The sequence below is a fragment of the Aedes albopictus genome, chromosome 2, assembly GCF_035046485.1.
Source record: "Aedes albopictus strain Foshan chromosome 2, AalbF5, whole genome shotgun sequence".
NCBI classification, from domain to species: domain Eukaryota; kingdom Metazoa; phylum Arthropoda; class Insecta; order Diptera; family Culicidae; genus Aedes; species Aedes albopictus.
Genome location: NC_085137.1, coordinates 503,422,482 through 503,442,582, shown reverse-complemented (window position 1 = coordinate 503,442,582; position 20,101 = coordinate 503,422,482). Strand labels below are relative to the sequence as shown.

Here is a 20,101-nt window from a genome sequence, read left to right as displayed (position 1 = left end):
TGCAATTCTTTGTAAGTGAGTGTTCCCATCCCTGATGGTAGAGCTAGTTGATTATTTAATTGGCAAGATCGATAATAAATGTGTTATTGGTGGTCTTTTCATAGATCTAAAAAAAGCGTTCGATACCCTGAACCACAACATCTTGTTGCAGAAATTAGAATATTGTGGAATACGTGGTACTGCAAATAACATAATACGTAGCTACTTGAAAGATAGGCAACAATATGTAGCTATCGAGGATTCCCGGAGCTCAATACAAACGTGCAATATTGGAGTACCCCAAGGCAGCAATATTGGCCCTTTATTGTTCCTTATATACATCAACGATCTTGGAAATTTACCTTTGATAGGAACACCTAGACTTTTCGCTGATGACACAGCTATTTTCTACCCAAGTCATGATCCTTCCTCCATAATTTCTAGCATGAAAAACGACTTACGGATCCTGATTAGATACTTTGATTCGAATTCACTATCTTTAAACCTGTCGAAAACCAAATATATGTTGTTTCACTCCCCACGGAAGAAAGTTGATCTCAACTTAAAGCTTTGTATTTCACAGGTAGAAATCGAAAGAGTCTACAACTTCAAGTATCTAGGCCTAGTGTTGGACATAATCATAATACAAGGCATGCAAACAATTTGGCGCGATCTAGAGCTATGAGTAACCTTGGTCAGACGAGGATAACTTTCTACGGACCTTCTGCATATAACAATATACCTGAGCGACTTAAAACGATGAATAATAGGTTATTATTCAAAACAAACTTGAAACTGTATTATAGATCCAAAATCAACACCCTACTAATTTAAAAATGTAAATCCATATCAACTGCCAGTTTTCCCTTGTAATGTCTACACTCTGTTTAGTTTCACATTTTTAGGTTTATTATTTAGTCTATGCGTTTATTAGTATATTATTTAACTCTTTAAATTTAGTTATTTAGTCAATTTTCGGGATCCCTTCAAAGGAACAAAGTTCCACTGGGATCCCCTTTTTGTAGCTTGTTAATTGTCATCACTTCCGTTCACACACCAATAATTTCGCTTAATTATTAATGTTAAAGAATAAGATGAGTTCACTACCAGGGGGCTCAATGTAGAGCTTTTTGGTGTGAGGGTAAGTGGTGGGTCATCTTAAAAAAAAAAAAAAAAAAAAAAAAAAAAAAAAAAAAAAAAAAAAAAAAAATTTTTGGCATAAAACTGGTTATGAATCGAGAGCGAAAACGTTTTTTTGAACCACCTTATTATATATGTGCTGCTATATTCCAAAATGCTGAAGATATGCAAAGGTACAGAGGCTTCAGCAAAGTTGTTCGAGAGGTCGTTGGCATCACAATGACAAGCAGTTTGATTCGCAATTCTGCCGCTAAGTGACGCTAGTAAGCATCGAAAAATCAGCATTTTCAACTAGTTACATCTCGTGATCCTGATGAGATAGAAAGTTCAAGTCTTCGGCAAAGTTGTTCCGAAGGTCATGGACATCATAATGACAAGCAGTTTGATTCGCTTGGTTTAAATCATTCGATGGGCCCATATAGCCGAGGCGGTAAACGCACGGGTATTCAGCATGACCATGCTGAGGGTGACGGGTTCGATTCCCGGTCGGTCCAGGATCTTTTCGTAAAGGAAATTTCCTTGACTTCCTTGGGCATAGAGTATCTTCGTGCCTGCCACACGATATACGCATGCAAAATGGTCATTGGCAGAGGAAGCTCTCATCTAATAACTGTGGAAGTGCTCATAGAACACTAAGCTGAGAAGCAGGCTTTGTCCCAGTGAGGACGTTACGCCAAGAAGAGGAGAGGAGGAATCATTCGAATATAAAGTGAATCATACTTGAAACACTTGGAATAAAATGATACAGAATCACTTGAATATAAAATGAATCAGACCTGAATAACTTGTTAATGGAGCGAATGAGCCCCAAATCTATTGAACATGTATGATTCACTTTGTATTCGAATGATTCAAACCAAGCGAGCCAAACTGCTTGTCATTATGATGTCCATGACCTTCCAAACAACTTTGCCGAAGACTTGAACTTTCTATCTCATCAGGATCACGATACAGAACTAGTTGAAAATGCTCATTTTTCCATGCCTTCTAGAGTCACCTAGTGGCAGAATTGCGAACCAAACTGCTTGCCATTGTGATGCCAACGACCTTCCGTAAAAAAAACTTGATTGATGACTGTTCCTTTGCATATTATCAGGATTTCGAGATAAAGCAGCACCAATTTAGCAGTTTTCAGGTGATGCTAAACTTTTTGGGGGGTGATGCAATATTCAACTGAGTGTTGCAATACTTTTTCAAGTGAGTCCGTACTTATGACGGGTAGTGTGAAAATTCCAACAAAGCTGCATATGAAAATATTAGGTATAAACTGGAACCAGTGCTGAAAATTTCATTTCGTCATATCTAAATTCAACCACCTACAGCTCATTTTAAAAGCTGAACCTGAGAATATGGCATATGAAAAACTTGTGCGGCTAGACCAGTTCTGCAAGAGAGCTACGGAAAACCCGATATTTTTCGAATATGTAATGTAAATGTCACGGACTACCTTTGAAAAATGCCAAATGATATTCACCGTGAATATCATTTGCATTTTTCGAAAAGGTAGTCCGTGACATCTATATACAGCCATTTCATAGAAAAACGATATAGTGCATCTCCGATTGTCGTGAAACTTGGTGGGCTTGTAGTTCTTCGGAAATAATTATACCCGCATTTTTTTATTTCGTCATTAGGGTGACCAATTTTCATATAGGGTTATCCAAAAAATCAAGGTTTTTCAAAACTATAAATTTTCTAAAAATCGTAACTTTTGAACCATTTGACCGATTTTAAACTTTTTTTTTGTTTGAAAGCTATTTAATTGTAGTTTTCAGGAAAAATGCGTTAAGGGGCTAAAATGTAAAGAGTACTATAAAATATGCAAATATATTAGTTTTTTCACGTTTTCATGGTCTCGGGACCAAAGAGGTACCCTGGTTTTATATTTTTATCAGAAAATTCAAGAAAATTTGGCGTAACATATCAAAAAATCAGAAATGTATGTTGTTTGGTTTTTGAGATATGATTTTTTGTATATAGAGTCATATATTTTAGTACTAGCTACTCTAAAATTGCTTGAAATTGCAAATTCTCATAAAACTATGCACAGTATCTAGCACAGTATTGTTTTTTAAAGTGATTCCTGGTGGTTTTGGTACCCATAATATTATAAGGAATCAAAATATAATCAAATTTAAAAAAGTGTCTTGTATGGAAAAATTTGACCTTTAATTTTCACAAAATCATATCTCAAAAACTAAAAAACATACATCTCTGATTTTTTGATATGTTACGCCAAATATCCAAAGTGAAAAAACTAATATATTTGCATATTTTATAGTACTTTTTACATTTTAACGTATTTTTCCTGAAAACTACAATTCAATAGTTTTCAAACAAAATAAAAAGAAGTTTCAAATCGGTCAACTGGTTCAAAAGTTACGATTTTTTGAAAATTTTTAGTTTTGAAAAACTTTAATTTTTTGGACCACACTATATGAAAATTGGTCACCCTAATGACGAAATAAAAAAATGCGGGTCTCATTATTTCCGAAGAACTACAAGCCCACCAAGTTTCACGACAATCGGAGATGCACTATATCGTTTTTCTATGGAATGGCTGTATATATAAAAATGCAGTGGCATACGTGGGACCGCGCATAACTCATGAACGGAACGACCAATCTCGGTTGCATGTGTTTTGTTCTGTTAGTTTTCACCCAACGAAGGTTTATGAGCCAAAAATATTGAGAAATAGAGAGTTTTTGGCAATCGATTTTTTATACGTCTTGCACTGGGGGACTTGGACTTGAAACGTCAAAAAACGCAATAAGCAAGGCAAAGTTTGCCGGGTACAGCTAGTTTACCCTAAATATTCGAAAAATAGCGGATTTTCCGTGACTTTCTTGCAGAACTGGTCTAGCCGCACAAGTTTTTCATATATCATATTCTCAGGTTCAGCTTCTAAAATGAGCTGTAGGTGATTGAATTTAGATATGACAAAATGAATTTTTCAGCACTGACTGTGACACAGAAAAAAATAGAGACGTTTCATCAAGTACATATTGGGATATTATGTTTTTAAAATTTGTTCAACAATCTTTACTAAAGTTTTACTAAAAGTTCTAAAACTTTTTGAACTATGATCTGTTTTCATTGAATGTTTCAGCAAATAATCTTTAATATATAAGTAACTCAGAAATACATTTTCAGCGAATTTGATTTACCTATTAAAAAGTTGTAAGCATTTTAATAAAAAAAAATATGACGAATAATTTGCTGGCAAAACTAGTGTCGCCCCCTGAGATTGAATGAGCCTACAACTGACGAAAACCGAGGGATGCGCAGGATAACTAACGGGGAGAGAATAAATACATTTTCTTTACATTTTGGCAATGTTTTTCAGAAAATCGTCATTTGTCAAGGAGTATATATTCGCAGTATTCTCAGGATATCTTTCAGAAATTTCCCCAGGAAGTCCTTCGAGAATTTATCCAAAAATTCCTTCAAAAGTGAATTTTAGTTTTTTTTTTGGAGACTTTTAGTTAAGTTTTTTGGAAAATTATTAAAAAAGTTTATTTTAAAATTTTCTCTGAACATCCTGGAGTTCTTTTGTGAATTGCTGCCAGAGTTCTTGTGTTTCTATTTCTATTATCAATTCGATCAAGCATTCTTTTGAGTATTTCTCTAGGAATAAATTCTAAAATTCTTTCAGAAATTTTGTTATTTTATTAGAGAATTTCTTCAAAAGTTTTACTGGTTTATGTAATTTCTTCAGTACTTTCTTTGAGATATCTTCCAGGAAATTTTTCCAACGGAATACGATAGGATAAATTACGGAAGGAATCCCAACAAAAGTTCCTTCTGGAATGCTTCGAGGAATATCTTCGTTTGCTTTCAGAATTACTCCGGATTTTTGCAAAGTTGGTTTGGAAGTTTCACCAGCCGTTCGTCCATGACTTTCTTTGGAAATTTCTCAATGAGTTCTTTTACGAAGCTTTTCCGGTGTTTTTGAGATATGTTTACCAGGAGTTGTTTCGTGTATTCTTCCAAAACTTTATTCAAGAAATCTTCCAGAAGTTCCTTCGAGATTTTCTCCTGAAGTTCTGTTGAGAATCCAAGAGTTCCTTTGCGGAATTCTCAATTTCTCCAGCAGTTGTTTTGACAAATTCTCCGAGAGTTCTTTCGGGAATTTGTCAAGGAGTTCAAGGTGTTCTCAGGATTTTTCTCTGGAATTTCTACAGGAGATCATTCGGAAATTTCTCCAAAAGTTCCTAAAGAAGTGAACTTGTAATTTATTTTCATAACGTCATTTAATCTTTTATAAATATAATTTAATTTATACAGGATTCGAGAGTATTGAAGGATTTCCTTAGGATTTATGTTAGATAAAATAATATCTTATAGGGGGGCTCATATAGCCGAGGCGGTAAACGCACGGGTATTCAGCATGACCATGCTGAGGGTGACGGGTTCGATTCCCGGTCGGTCCAGGATCTTTTCGTAAAGGAAATTTCCTTGACTTCCCTGGGCATAGAGTATCTTCGTGCCTGCCACACGATATACACATGCAAAATGGTCATTGGCAGAGGAAGCTCTCAGTTAAAAGCTGAGAAGCAGGCTTTGTCCCAGTGAGGACGTTACGCCAAGAAGAAGAGAGGAGAGGAGGAAAATAATATCTTAAATTGATGTGGTGTGGAGTAACGAACTCTCCCTGCAACAAGACACAATGTCATTCCGAAAGGTTAACTAATTTAACCAGCGTCACTCCATTAAATCAACAATGTTGATCCCCGTGACAAACCATTTGAGCTTAGCGCATACCAAAGAGGCTGCCAATTCCTCATCTACAAACATGGGCCACTCACCTACTGCTTATATTGTACCACAGCAGCAGCAACCAGCAGCGGTCCCAGCCAGTCGTCTGTAGCACAAGATACCACAAACAGAGAGAGACAGAGACCCACATTTTGCAATAGGTCTGACCGGCATCGGCATCAGCACATAATAGGTGACACAACTTTCTTCCGCGCCACTGGCAGCTACCGCCACCGCGCCGCCACCACCTGCGGAACAACGGAACTGAAGAAAATGCCAACACCATTTAGCCTCGGCACACGATACCCGTTGTGTTCAGACTTCAGAGTATAGGACCCCAGCTGACCGACCGACCGACTGACAGATAGGAGAAGAAATTGATTAAAAATGCGACTGCGAGGGGGTTCAAATAGCTAGTCGAGGGGGGCCGACCGACGGCGACTCTTAAAATTATGGCATACATATTCAATTTTGGCAGCATCATTTTGGTGACCACTGGAGACCGACCTCTGCCCGTGTTGATGATGGGTGTTATGACATTCCGTGAGAAGTCCTAACATAATCGACGGCGGTCGAATGCGGATGTGCACTCCGCCGTACAAACGTTTAGGATCAATTCAGATAAAATGTGTGCAATTTGTTGCAAAATTCGTTGCATTTTGTTGCATAAATAACTATTTTCGACATCTTCAAATTTCTAAGAGTTATCGAACAGTAGTTTTCAATTTGCTGTGAGACCATCCTAGGACCTAGGTCAGACTACTCTAAAGCCAATTTTTATTTATATGGCTAAATGTTAAATCTAAGCAGGTCATGATGTCATGATTAAAGTTGCAGGTCCAGTCAGGTCTCGTGTCACATTTTCCCGCAATAGAAATGCCCCGCGAACGAAGCAACGAAATGTCCCAGCACAATTCTTCCCAACTGAAGCGCAAGTATGGCAACATTCTCGTTTCGGAGCCGCAGAAGGAAGTAACCAAACGGACGGTGGCGGACATGGAACGGCAGGGCCGAGGGTTGAGTCCAATCCGGTCGGACGATGGTCGCAGGGTGATTGACATACTGGGAGAGCTCGTCAATGAACCACCGAAGTCACCACCGGTGCCGACGTTTCCGGGGACATCCGGGCAGCGACGATCCGAAGGATAGATTACTGAAGTTAAAGATGTAATGATATTTTTGGATGTTTGAATAAATTCTATGCAGATTCAACAAATTTCTTTTGTTTTTTTTCTGTTTTTTTAGACGTCCAAATATCCTCAACATCAACATGACTAAGATAGCCGCAAATAAAAATCAACATCAAACTTTTTTGAACTACACTTTGAAAAACAACAACAAATAATAGGCCATTTTATGACCCACTTTGAATGAATGAATGAAGTTTTGACATGAGTATCAATATCATCACAGAGAACAGACATCCAAGTCCAGTTCCGAAACTGTGTAAGGAATTTAACGACCATTTTAAATCGGCAACACAGGTGGCCAAATTCTGGCGCTGTAATCGGTTAAAAGTAAAAAGTGTAAAAGTTTCCCATACTAATTTTATTCACCACTTAAAATGTTTCAATTCACCACTGACTGTGGCAATATGGCGGCGTTAGTGTTGTTGTAGTGTATTGGGTTGTAACCTTACTCAACTGCCCATAACTGCATAATTGTAACATTTGCAGTTTTTGCCAATATTGAGTTAATACTGGGGATCATCTCCTAATCATCAATACTTTCATCTACCCAAATGAACTTTATAAGTATGTTCTGTAAAATGTGAAACAAATACCAAGTCGTTTTGTCTCATTAGCTAATATTCATGAATGTAACCGCATAACAGTCACACTGGAAATACTTACTGGCCCCATAGCGTACCATCAATCATATTATGGTCTGATTATTTTTGTGACTGTTCGTCCAGCATACAAGAAGAGCTGTAGAAAATTTCATTGCAATAGGATTAATTTTGAATTATTGTCAAATTTTTGAAATTTCGTTTCGTCTCCATACTACCGCATGTTGCAAACTTTAAACTCCATTTTCTCCCATGCCTACTTTTGTCGAATGTGACTGTTATGCAGTTATGGGCAGTCAAGTGAAAATACAAATCCTTACATAACTTTCTGAATGAAATTTGTTCTAGCCTGGATGTCTGTTCTCTGTGATATCATCACAGAGAACAGACGTCTATCTTCGCTTTCTGCCTTGTGTAAAACTTTGTAACGGTCATATCAGAGTATGTGGTTATGCTCCCGTTGCGCGGCGCTAGCGTCCCATCACTTACATTGTTGTGTTGTCATATTTGTTTCCAGTGCTCGCCGTTTTTTGGCCGTTTGGCGCTCGTGTCGCTTTGTGGGCTAGTGTATTTTAACGATGAACACTGCCATCGTGGGGTCAAGTCGACTTTATAAGTGGGGCAGTCTCCGTTGGTGGCGTTGAGGTACACTTAAATCCTTTACACACGATTTCGACGTATTTTTGTTCGAGCTTAAATGTCTGTTCTCTGTGATATCATTATCAACACTGTTGTCGTTTCGTAAAATGGCTCATGTCCATCGGCGTCGTATCCAAGGTATCCTTGGGTTGATTGATGATGATATCACACCCGAAATGACACGCATTTTGTGGATTAGAACTAATAAAGAAGTGGAGCCATCTCGGCAGGGCTTCTATTTTGGGCACTTTTCTGCTACAACTCAAGGTCCCATTCCCAAGAAACAGAACTAGCTTAACAACAGTTTCTTAAGCTAAAGTTTGCTTAAGAGTGGTTTGTTCCACTCTTGTACAGCCAAAATGTTTGTTGGGTTAGACATGACAATTATTTGGCCAAACAAGCCCAACAAATTACCAACACAACGTGAATAATAGCAACCTTGGATAAATGTCAATGTTGAACCAATTGGTATAATTTTTGGAACGCGGTGGGATACGTATAGTGTCTAATCGTGTACATAATTTCAAGTCAATTGGTTTGGAATTGACTGAGTAATAGCCAAAAAGTGCCCAAAGTACCAGCCACTGCCCAGATGCCCAGATGCATTAACAAACTATTATTGTATCTTAAACAAAACTAGTAGCATTTTTTTAAGCTACGAAATTGTACTTAATCGAGTAATATAAACATTAATGAAGTCTATAGAAAAGTGACCTCGGAGAGGTGAACCGATGATGTCTGGCTGAAAGCCTTTTTGAAAAAGTTAAAAATCAACGATGTACAACGGACAAAGTAAGAGCCATAGATAGGCCTGGTAGCGAGTCACTGTTTAGTGACTTGGTCACTATTTTCGTGTCAGACGCTTTATTTTCACCAAAAGCCTCTTTTTCTGTAGATAATCCTGAAGGTATTGCTGAAAGAAATCCTGAAAAAGTTGCCATAAAAACTTCTTGGAAATCTTGGCGAAATTCCCGACGAAATTTCCGGAAGATTTTCCAAACGAACTGCTAGAGGAGATACTGGACGAACTCCTGGAAATGATATCGAACATATGGGATTTCGTTTAAGAACTAGTAGTGAAAATCTCGAAGAAATCCGTGAAGATGGAAGAATTTCTTATAAGCTACTTTAACTAATACTATAGAACGTCTGAAAGAATTCCCAATGACATATCTTGAGGAAATTCTCAAGTTACAGAAGACATTCTCGAAGGAACTCTTGGTCAAGCCCTTGGTAGAATTCCCGAAAAAAAATCATGTAAAATACGCGAAACCTCGTGGAAGTTTCCCCTAGACAAACCCTGATGAAATTCTTGAAAGAATTCTCCAAGAAACTCCTGGAAAAATTTTCAAAGGATCTCCTGGAAAAATTCCCGACACAACTCCAGAAATAATATCCAAATATACTGTTAAAAGAATTTCTGAGAGGAATTTTGAAGATATTTCCGAAAGCATTCGTGGGGATATACCAGCAAAAACTCCTTAAGGAATTACCAAAAGGACTAATGGTGTAAATTCCTAAGGATTTTTCAGGAGAATTCCCGAAAGAAATTTTAAGACATGCTGATTTTAATGCCAGAAATTCTTTTGGAAAGATTCGAGGGTTCATTCAGGTACTTTTTCTAGAGATTGAATTATCAAACTATCGGATAATTACACAGGGATTTCTTTAGAAAATCTCTCAAAGATTCTTTAATAAACTCTTCCAGTAGTTTCTTCAGAATTTTCCTTCAGAAATTTGTTCAGGTATTTCTTCAGTCCACCAGGGACTTATTCAGGGATCCCGTTTAAAATGTCCACATGAATGTATGCAAAATTTTCATCAGGGATTCATCCCGAAAATCCAACAGGAATTCCCCCAAAGACTGTTGCATTACAGGCAGGAATTCCTTCAGAGATACCTGCAGGAGTTCATGCAAAGATTCAATCACGATTTATTTTATGTATTCCGGCAGATATTTTTCCAACATTTTCTCTTAGAATATATAGGAGTTATTCCTGCACTGATTCTTTAAGAAATTTCCAAAGAATTTCTACGGAATTTGCTGCAGAAATATTTCAAGGGCATTTTTTTAATGAATCTTTGCAGATGTTGTAACAAAAGGTACATTGGAACCTCATAAATGCACATTTTATTTTCCGTATCGGGCCCCACGTCTGGGAACTTAGATACGAAAAACAAAATGGAACATTACAAATGCACAAAACACAAACATGCAACACATAACATAAATTGTGCCCAGTTATCCAAATAGATAACTAAGTCCGAACCCAGGATGACGAGGTTTCATTTTGTTCTTGGTCCATCAGTCAATCCTGTAATCGTATTTTTTCTGGCAGTTCGCCTTTTAGTTCGCAGCATCTGTTGCGGCATTCATAGCTTGTTTTGGTCTAGGAATTTCTAATCCTAAAGGGGCATCCAGATTCGGGCAACAACACAAGACCGTCTACAATTTGATGTCCGTGTTAGGGGACGGCTTGTGCGTTTTGTACTGGATCGCTCCTGAAATTTTTGGAGCGCTACAAATGCACATTAAATTTCAGGGACAAATGTACAAACCTTAGTAAAACATACAAAATAAACAGACAAAATGTTCACAACAATTTACAAACGTAACAATGTTTATCTATGCGGTTCCCCAGGTATTCCTACAGTTTTATTTTTAGAAATCCGTCCACAGACTTCTTTCAGGAATTTTCCTATAAATTAATGATTTTAATGATTTTTTTCATGAGTTTCACCAAGGGTTTCCAGAGAAGTTCGTCCTAGGAAGTTCTTGAGAAATTCCTCCTATGATTACTTCAAGAATTTCCCTGAGATATCTCCAGATTGCCTTCTTGGGATTCAGTCAAAAATGCTTCCTAAGATTTCTACAGGGATTCTACTAGAAATTTCTTCAGAAATTCATTCAGGTTATCTACCAGAAATTCCTGCTGGGATAACTGCTGAAAATTCTTTTAGAAGATATTTTTATCTTCATAAATTTTATAAAGTTTCTTCTAGAATTTCTATAGAAATTCATAGAAGAAGTTTCGACTAAATCTCATAGAAACTCCTGGAAAAATATGACAATATTTATGGGAGAAATCCTTCATAATTGTTTGAAGAAATGCATGAAGGAATACAAGTATGAACTTATAAAGCAATCAAAACTACTGAAGAATTCACTCCTTGATGAACTCCGGAAAGAACTCTCGGAGTATCTGTCAAAGATACTCCTGAAGGTATTCCCAATAGAAATCCTGGAGCAAGTGTCATAAGACGTCTTGGAAATCTTAGAAAAAATCCCGAAGAAGCTTCCGGAGGAGTTTCCGAACGAAGTGTAAATTTAACATTAGTTAAAATACACGAAAATAAAAATTAAAACGGAACGAACTCCTGGAAATAATATCGAGCATATCCGTTAGAGAATTCATAAAGAAATTCTCTAAAAAACTCGTGGAACAACTTCTGGAAGAGTATTTAAAACTTCGGAGTGATTCCTGATTTGACATTTTGAAATAAAAAACTTATGGATAGATTCTCAAATTTTGTTCAGGAGGAATTTCCAAGATAACTCCTGGAAGACTTCTCAATGGTGCTCCTAAAGAAATTCCCGAACGAACGCATAGAGGAACTTTACGAGTTCTTTCGGGAATTTCTCCAGGAGTGTCTTCGAAAATTCATCCAGCAGTTGTTTTGGAAAGTCCTCCAAGAGCTCCTTAAGAAATTTCACCAAGAGTTTCTTCAGAAATTCCTGCAGGAGTTTCTCATCGCTCATACGAAAATTCCTGAATGGATTTCTGGAGGAATGCGCAAGGGAACCTGGGTGATGAGAGTTCAGAAAGGAGATGAGAGATATTACATGTGAGATATAAATGATGTGGGATGAGAGATGAGATATTATTGATGAGAAGTGAGAGATAAGGCATGAGAATTGAAAGGTGAATGGGTGATGGGCAATGAGAGTTGAGAGGTGACAAATGAGAGGTCTGAGATGAGAGATAAGTGATGAGAAATGAGGATCAGAGATAGTGATGATAATGATAAACATAATGATGGTTAGATATGAGGGATGAGAGTTGAAAGGTGCGTGAGATGAGATTAGAGATGAGAAATGAGAGATAAGAAATGAAAGATAATAGATGAAAGATGAGAAATGATAAGTGATGAGAGATGAAAGATGATGATAAGAGATAAAAGATAAGAGATAAGAGATAAGAGATAAGAGATAAGAGATAAGAGATAAGAGATAAGAGATAAGAGATAAGAGATAAGAGATAAGAGATAAGAGATAAGAGATAAGAGATAAGAGATAAGAGATAAGAGATAAGAGATAAGAGATAAGAGATAAGAGATAAGAGATAAGAGATAAGAGATAAGAGATAAGAGATAAGAGATAAGAGATAAGAGATAAGAGATAAGAGATAAGAGATAAGAGATAAGAGATAAGAGATAAGAGATAAGAGATAAGAGATAAGAGATAAGAGATAAGAGATAAGAGATAAGAGATAAGAGATAAGAGATAAGAGATAAGAGATAAGAGATAAGAGATAAGAGATAAGAGATAAGAGATAAGAGATAAGAGATAAGAGATAAGAGATATGAGATATGAGATATGAGATAAGAGATAAGAGATAAGAGATAAGAGATAAGAGATAAGAGATAAGAGATAAGAGATAAGAGATAAGAGATAAGAGATAAGAGATAAGAGATAAGAGATAAGAGATAAGAGATAAGAGATAAGAGATAAGAGATAAGAGATAAGAGATAAGAGATAAGAGATAAGAGATAAGAGATAAGAGATAAGAGATAAGAGATAAGAGATAAGAGATAAGAGATAAGAGATAAGAGATAAGAGATAAGAGATAAGAGATAAGAGATAAGAGATAAGAGATAAGAGATAAGAGATAAGAGATAAGAGATAAGAGATAAGAGATAAGAGATAAGAGATAAGAGATAAGAGATAAGAGATAAGAGATAAGAGATAAGAGATAAGAGATAAGAGATAAGAGATAAGAGATAAGAGATAAGAGATAAGAGAAAATTGAAATGAAAGTGGCAAAGAAGCTGGTTGGAAATAATGATGATTGTGATGGTGATGATTGGTAATATCGCTTAGAGAACGAAGGCAAATGTAAGTTTTACTACAACTAAGTGAAATGTAAACAGAGTGAATGTTGGTGACGAATATATTTGATTTTTTAAATAATGAGAGAGTAGGACAGGAAGGATGAATGAATGTACTACCCATGATCGCATATCAGTCCCATCTTTGCTGGTTTTCCTATTCATATGGGACAATTATGCGACCATAGGCAGTGTAGGAAATGAGAGGGATACTAAGAAAAGGATAAGCCGGGCATATAACAAAGCAAACGAAACAATCGATCAAGATAAAATGAAACTTCAGTATTGTGAAGTATTTCACGCGAGTAGGTTGCATGATTCGCATCCGGCCATTAGAGTCGATTTATCTGACAAGCCGCAGTGTCCGTGCAGACACTACACCCCTGAAAGAAGTTATGAAAATACTCCTGGAGGAATTTCTGAAGAAACTCCCTATAGAAGTCCTGGAATCCATCAAGAAATTCCAAAGGAACTCCTTGAGAAATTTCCCAAGGAACTCGTGAAAAATTCTCAAAGTCTCAAAGGAAGTCCTGTAGAAATTGCCGAACAATCTCCTGAAGCAATGCCAGAAGAAACCCATCAAGAAATAAAACTTCTGAAAAAAATCCAGAAAGAAATAATAGAAAATTCTGAGTGAGATACACCTAAAGAAATACCCAAAAGAGCTCTTGGGCGAATTGATATTCTTTTAGCAACTTTCTCGAATAAACTCCAGGAACACCCAGCATTTTAAATGAAACTATTCAAGAATTCTTAAAGAAACTTAAGAAAAAACACCCTGTAGAAGTTCCTCAAAAACTGTCAGAAAGTTTTCAAAAGAACTTTAAAAAAACGGCGGAACTCTTGAAAGGATGTTTGAATCTACTTTTAGAATAATTTTTAGAAATACTCTTGGAGGAATTTGAAGAAAAATTCCTGCAAGATATTACGGAAAATATTTGGAAAGAACGATTTCCAATAACAAATCCTGAAGAAATTCCTTCAATAATTGGGGGAACTCTCTAAGAATCCAAGAAACTTTTGAAAGAATTCTCAAAGAGACTCCTGGACATATTTCCGATAGAACTCCTAAAAAAATTTCCAAATTTACTGCTAAAAGAATTCCTCAGAGGAATTCTGGAGATATTCCCGAAAGTATCCCTGTCTATGTTGTTTTTGCAAGAACAGCTAGAGGAATTACCAAAAACACCATTAGTTGAAATGCCCAATGATTTCTTAGATGAATTCTCGTTTGAATATGTGAAGAAAATCTAACAGTTACTCCTGGAGGAATTCCGGAAGAATTTTCCGGAGAAATTTCCGAAGTAATTTCAAGAAGAAGTTCGGCAAGAGCTTCTGTAGCAATACTATTAGGAGTATCAAGTTAGTGGAGCCTTGTGGCCGTGCGGTTAGCGTCACCTAGCGTATAACCACATGCCAAAGGGTGAAGAAATGTTTCTTCCTCGTATCCACTGGTGCTCATAATGTATGTCGTGTCCGTTGTCTAATGTTAAGTTTTGTTCAGTCTGTACAGCCTCTGGCTGAAGACGGTGTCCGTGTACTTTTTTTTAAAGCTTAAATCTAAAATGAACTCTTAAATAAACCTTAAAGATAGCACTGAAGAATTTTCCATATGAGCTTTTGCATAAATTTCCATAAAAACCAGACAATTTAGGACGAAAACGATAGATCAATTTTTCACTTGAAAAAGGCCACATTCCATGGCCGAAACGTCGTTTGATTTTCAAGACTGAGAGTGCCAAATTCATCCGAAAGAATTTTATAATATAATCCTGGAGGATCTCCCGAAAGATTTTCAACAGACATTCTCGAAGGTAAGCCTGGAGCAATACTCGAAGGGTCTATGGGATCAATTTTCAAATAAACTTCTGAACGAATACCCAAGGTAAAATGTAACTCTTGGTGGGAGCTCTGCTGTTTCATCGAATCTTGGACGGAAATCACGGAGGAAGTCCTGAACAAATTTCCGAAGAAACTACGATTTGACCCCAGATAAAACGCTTCTTGATGATTTCTGAATTCCTTACAAGATAGAAATGACCGTATCTGGTACTCACCTGCGACACCAGTGCCTTCGTTTCCAGCGTTGTACTCTCCTGGATCACGTTCTTGAACTCTTTCGGACTAGATAGTTTGAACTCGGCCGCCGTGGCCAGGTACTCCTGGATCTCCTGCAGGCTCTGTTCGGCGATTTCCGCCGACACGGAACACTTCTCGATCCGCTGGGTGGCCAACAGCTCGATGCCCCGGGCGCACCACTTGTTTGCCTGCAATGCGATAAGACACAGGACTATTAGGTCAATTGTGGACTATTTAGTTTAGTTCAGTTCAAGTTCTGTTCAAGTTCTGTTCAAGTTCAGTTCAAGTTCAGTTCAAGTTCAGTTCAAGTTCAGTTCAAGTTCAGTTTAAGTTCAGTTAAGTTCGTGTTTCCCCAACCTACCTTCTCCACTCTCTCCATCAGCTCCCGGGCCTTGATCAGCGTCTCGATCCTCTTCGTAATACGCTCGTTGATCAGCTCGCAAACCCTAGCCAGCTCATCGCACTTGGGTTGCACCACCTCCCGCGGGCACGAACTTATACAACCCTTGGTTCCGATCAACCGCTGCCCGGTAGCGATCACTTGATCGGCCCGTTCCACATCCAGCGCACAGCTCGCCTGAAAGTCTTTGGTATCCTTGATCAGCTGGTCCATCCGGTCCACCGTTTCGCCGATCTCGGTCATATCCGATACCGCGGTCAGATGGCGATCGAAGTTCGCTTGCAGTTCCCGGAAGTCCTGCTCGAAGCGTCGCAGCTCCAGGCATTTCTTCAGCCGCGACAGGTGCACCGTCCAGAAGTCCTCGAAGTGCCGCTCGGTCTCCTCCAGCTGCACCAGAAGTCTGTGACAATCGCGACTGTCATCAAGATGGTGATGCATAGTATTGTTTGAATAATTCCCTGCACTGGATTTTTTACAAGGATTGTTTTTGGTTTTGTATCGCGAGGATGGTTCAGAAAGAGGGGCGGTACGTATTTTTGTACAATTTTGAAACAACGCGCGACAACCGCGGGCGATGATCGATGAGCCGATGAATGGATGGTTAATGGAAGAAGCGAATCGCGGTCACAGAAAAGCGTGGGATGGATGAGGATGAGATGTGAGGATCGAATGGAAGATATGCGTTAAAATAATGGTACAACAGTTGAAACCGAAGTTCTGGTTATATTTACACAATTGGCTAGAAAACAGTGCAGAAGGGTGTATTAATAAGGCGTGCGACGACATCCAGCGACGGGGAATGTATGGCCATACGTGTCACGTGAGAGTGGTTTTACGAGTGAGATATGAAAATCCGGTTGTGAGTGCGAAGTGAGTTAAATGTGAGAATTTACTGTAGTTTGTGAGTGTTGCTTTGTGTGTTTGGTGAGCGATGTGAAAGATCATGTGGCGGGCGTGATTTGCGAGAGTGAATGCCATGAATACGGTGCGTGCGTTGCTCTACTTAAAATAGATTGATTGGAAAGTTGTGATAATTATTGAATGCTATTGAAAAATTACGAATACAACGATTTTTCAAGAAAATTTCCTTTGAATTACTTCGGAAACACGGCAGTGTACGGTTTGGATGACCAAAATCATCTCAAAAAATATCTTGGAATGTCCCTTGAGAGTTTAGATGTTCATGGACCCTGTTGGGTTGTGTAATGTTACTATCTTTAGAGAAACCAGCTTATGTAACGGTAGTTGTTTTTAACAACTGAGCTTCATATCAGTTTCGGGAGTGCTTTGGTTGATCTGGAATATCTCACAAAAAAAATCAGGGGGGAGGGGGGGTGGCTATATTTGAATGTGTAATGTAACTGTTCGTAGCGAGAATAGCTACTGTAACTGTTAAAAATCAAACTCCAGAACATTTTGGACGACCCTGAATATTCCAAAGGCTTAAAATAAAATCTAATAGTTTTGAAGATTGATGCAGTAGCCACGGTTCATTATGCAACGTTACTCAGTATAGCAAATATGGCTACTGTTACGAGTGTAGAGCTGAAGTTCTGAACTCCAAAGTAGTTTGGCTGACCTGGAATATCCTAATACTGTCTTTAAATGACATTTGAAATTTCAAGAGTTTCACGAGTCATTACAGGTTATGCAATGCTATTAATTACATCGAATCCAAATAGACTAGAAGAGACTCTTAGAACCATAAAAAAAACTCAAATAAAAGGTATTAGGTTTTATGACGCTTCTCAAAACCTCTACAAGACTAATTAGTTATCAAAATGTTACTTGGGCTGGAACATCCCAGAATATAGAACACCATTTTCACATTCTTGACAAAATACGAATACACATGCACGTAACCCATATCGAAATTCAGAATTTAAGGTAACTGGTATGTCAATCACTTCGTTTCCTCAAACTTCATGGTGTTCAGGATGTATTAGGTTGCCAATAATGTCTCTACAAGGCTAACCAATAGATTTTCAAACTATTGCTGTGTAACATCCTACATGTCTTTGGAGCATGGTTCTATCAAGAACTGTTTTTAAAGGTGTTATAGGTCATCCACAAACTTCTGCGCGTAGGGGGCTGAAGATCTACAAGTGCAATCAATCAATTGTTGTTGCTTAGCTATGCTTGTAGACCTTGAGCCTGTTCGCAAGTTCTTGGGTGACTTATGAAATCGTTGGAAACTAGATCTCTACAGAACCTTGCATCATAGACCTGTAGAATGTTACACCGCATCAGTAATGTAACAATAAGCCATTGATTACACTTATAGATCTTAAGGTGTCATGATGCATCACTAAGCTTTCAAACGAATCATTGACTTTTTGCTGTTCAATGATTGTTTGCCTCGCATTTGTGAAGTGATAAAAAACTGCCAATTCTGGAGCAACGCAGCAGAAAAAGTATCATCGCAATCACTGTGAGTGAGCATATCGGATGATACTTTTTCATACGAAAATTCGCTTTGGTGGCAGAGAATGATCACTTTGAAATTTCGAGCCACATATCCAACATGGCTGCCGATGCTGATGATGCCGTAAAAGGCCTTAAGTCCTTTTACTCGCGGATGTTCTTAGATGACCTAGAAAATCTTTGAGAATTACTTCTCGTCAAAACTATGCTCCCTGGGCATGCAGGATGTGACACCGTATCAGTAATGTAATAACAAGCAAGTTCTCGAAAGTTCTTAGATGCCCTCGAACATCTTTGGAGACTAGTTCTCCATTGACCCTAGACTCCATGCACCTGAAGAATGGTACAGCGCATCAGTAATGTAATGATAAACCCTTGATTACGCTTATAGGTCTTAAGGCGCGTACTCGAGAAAGCTCCAGGATAACCTAGAACGTGTTTGGAAATTATAGTTCTCCAAAGAACCATGCTTGTAGATTAGGCTGCGGCTTATTTTTCAAAAGTTGTTGAAACCTGGAATTCGTAAGCTCTTTTGGATTCAAATGACACAAAAAGAAAAACCTCTGAGTTTAAGCCAAAAATATTGAGATTTAGAGGTCGCGCAATCGCTTCAAAGTCGAATTTTCGAGTAATAAAAAGGTGTTTTCACTTCAAGTGCCATAACTTTCTCAATTTTCAACCGATTGTCAATCTTTTTTTACGAATTTCTCACAAATTGAATTTCGAATAAATTCATAGAACATCATTTTTTTCCAAAGTCACGCAAAATATGAGTTTTTGAAGATTTAATTCATTTTTTTCTTCTTTTTACAAAAATTTTTAACTTTAGAGTCCTATAACTTTTTAACCGTATGACCAATTTTAAATTTTTTAGCTTGCTTTTGTGGATATTTTTGTTGCCTATCTTTGTCCTAAACAAACTTTTCATCAAAGTAGTCATTTTTAGGATACTTTTCACCAAAAACTGCCAAAACATGCCTTAAAATTTGATTTTTTCATGCATAATTGGAGTTTTTGACGATTATTTGCAATTTTTTACTCCAAACCAGATACTAAGCATCATATTTAGGGATATGGAACATATTGGAGGATTTTTTTTTTCAAATTTTTTTTTCTCGCATTTCGAACATGAAAATATTTTTTGATTCAGAACACTCCAAAAACTGAATTTTAAGGCTTCCTAATGATTATTTAGAATAATTTTTTCACTTTGAACTCGAAACTAAGCATGAAAACTATTAAAATTTTGCCAAAATTAAGATTTTTCCAATAAAATACGTGTTTCTGAATGGTTTTTGGTATTTATCTATTTTGAAACGTTTTTTAAAGGTACAGTTTATTCACAGCATTCTTAGGCAACAGTAATATCTACAAAAGCAAGCTAAAAAATTTAAAATTGGTCAAACGGTTAAAAAGTTATAGGGCTCTTAAGTTAAAAAATTTTGTAAAAAGAAGAAAAAAATGAATTAAATCTTCAAAAACTCATATTTTGCGTGACTTTGGAAAAAAATGATGTTCTACGAGTTTATTCGAAATTCAATTTGTGAGAAATTCATAAAAAAAAGATTGAAAATCGGTTGAAAATTGAGAAAGTTATGGCACTTGAAGTGAAAACACCTTTTTATTACTCGAAAATTCGACTTTGAAGCGATTGCGCGACCTCTAAATCTCAATATTTTTGGCTTAAACTCAGAGGTTTCCCTTTTTGTGTCATTAGAATCCAAAAGAGCGTACGAATTCCAGGTTTCAACAACTTTTGAAAAATAAGCCGCAGCCTATTGTAG

General features: G+C 37.3%; 2 protein-coding genes across 7 annotated transcripts in view; one reads left to right on the top strand and one right to left on the bottom strand.

The window, feature by feature from the left end:
• Nucleotides 1–20,101, top strand: part of LOC109407813 (cullin-4A) — a 417,220-nt gene that overhangs the window by 182,619 nt on the left and 214,500 nt on the right. The gene's annotated exons all lie outside the window — the stretch shown is intronic.
• The window catches only part of LOC134288725 (guanine nucleotide exchange factor DBS-like), a 106,292-nt gene that overhangs the window by 14,853 nt on the left and 71,338 nt on the right, over nucleotides 1–20,101 (bottom strand). Inside the window, exons 5-6 of one of the 3 annotated variants that reach the window (XM_062854469.1) lie at nucleotides 15,855–16,356; nucleotides 15,472–15,681 (exon numbers count right to left, since the gene is read on the bottom strand). In XM_062854469.1, the coding sequence (XP_062710453.1) occupies nucleotides 15,472–15,681; nucleotides 15,855–16,356 (712 nt within the window). The remainder of the gene's footprint in view (nucleotides 1–15,471; nucleotides 15,682–15,854; nucleotides 16,357–20,101) is intronic. The other 2 variants (XM_062854470.1, XM_062854471.1) reach the window with 2 other exon arrangements.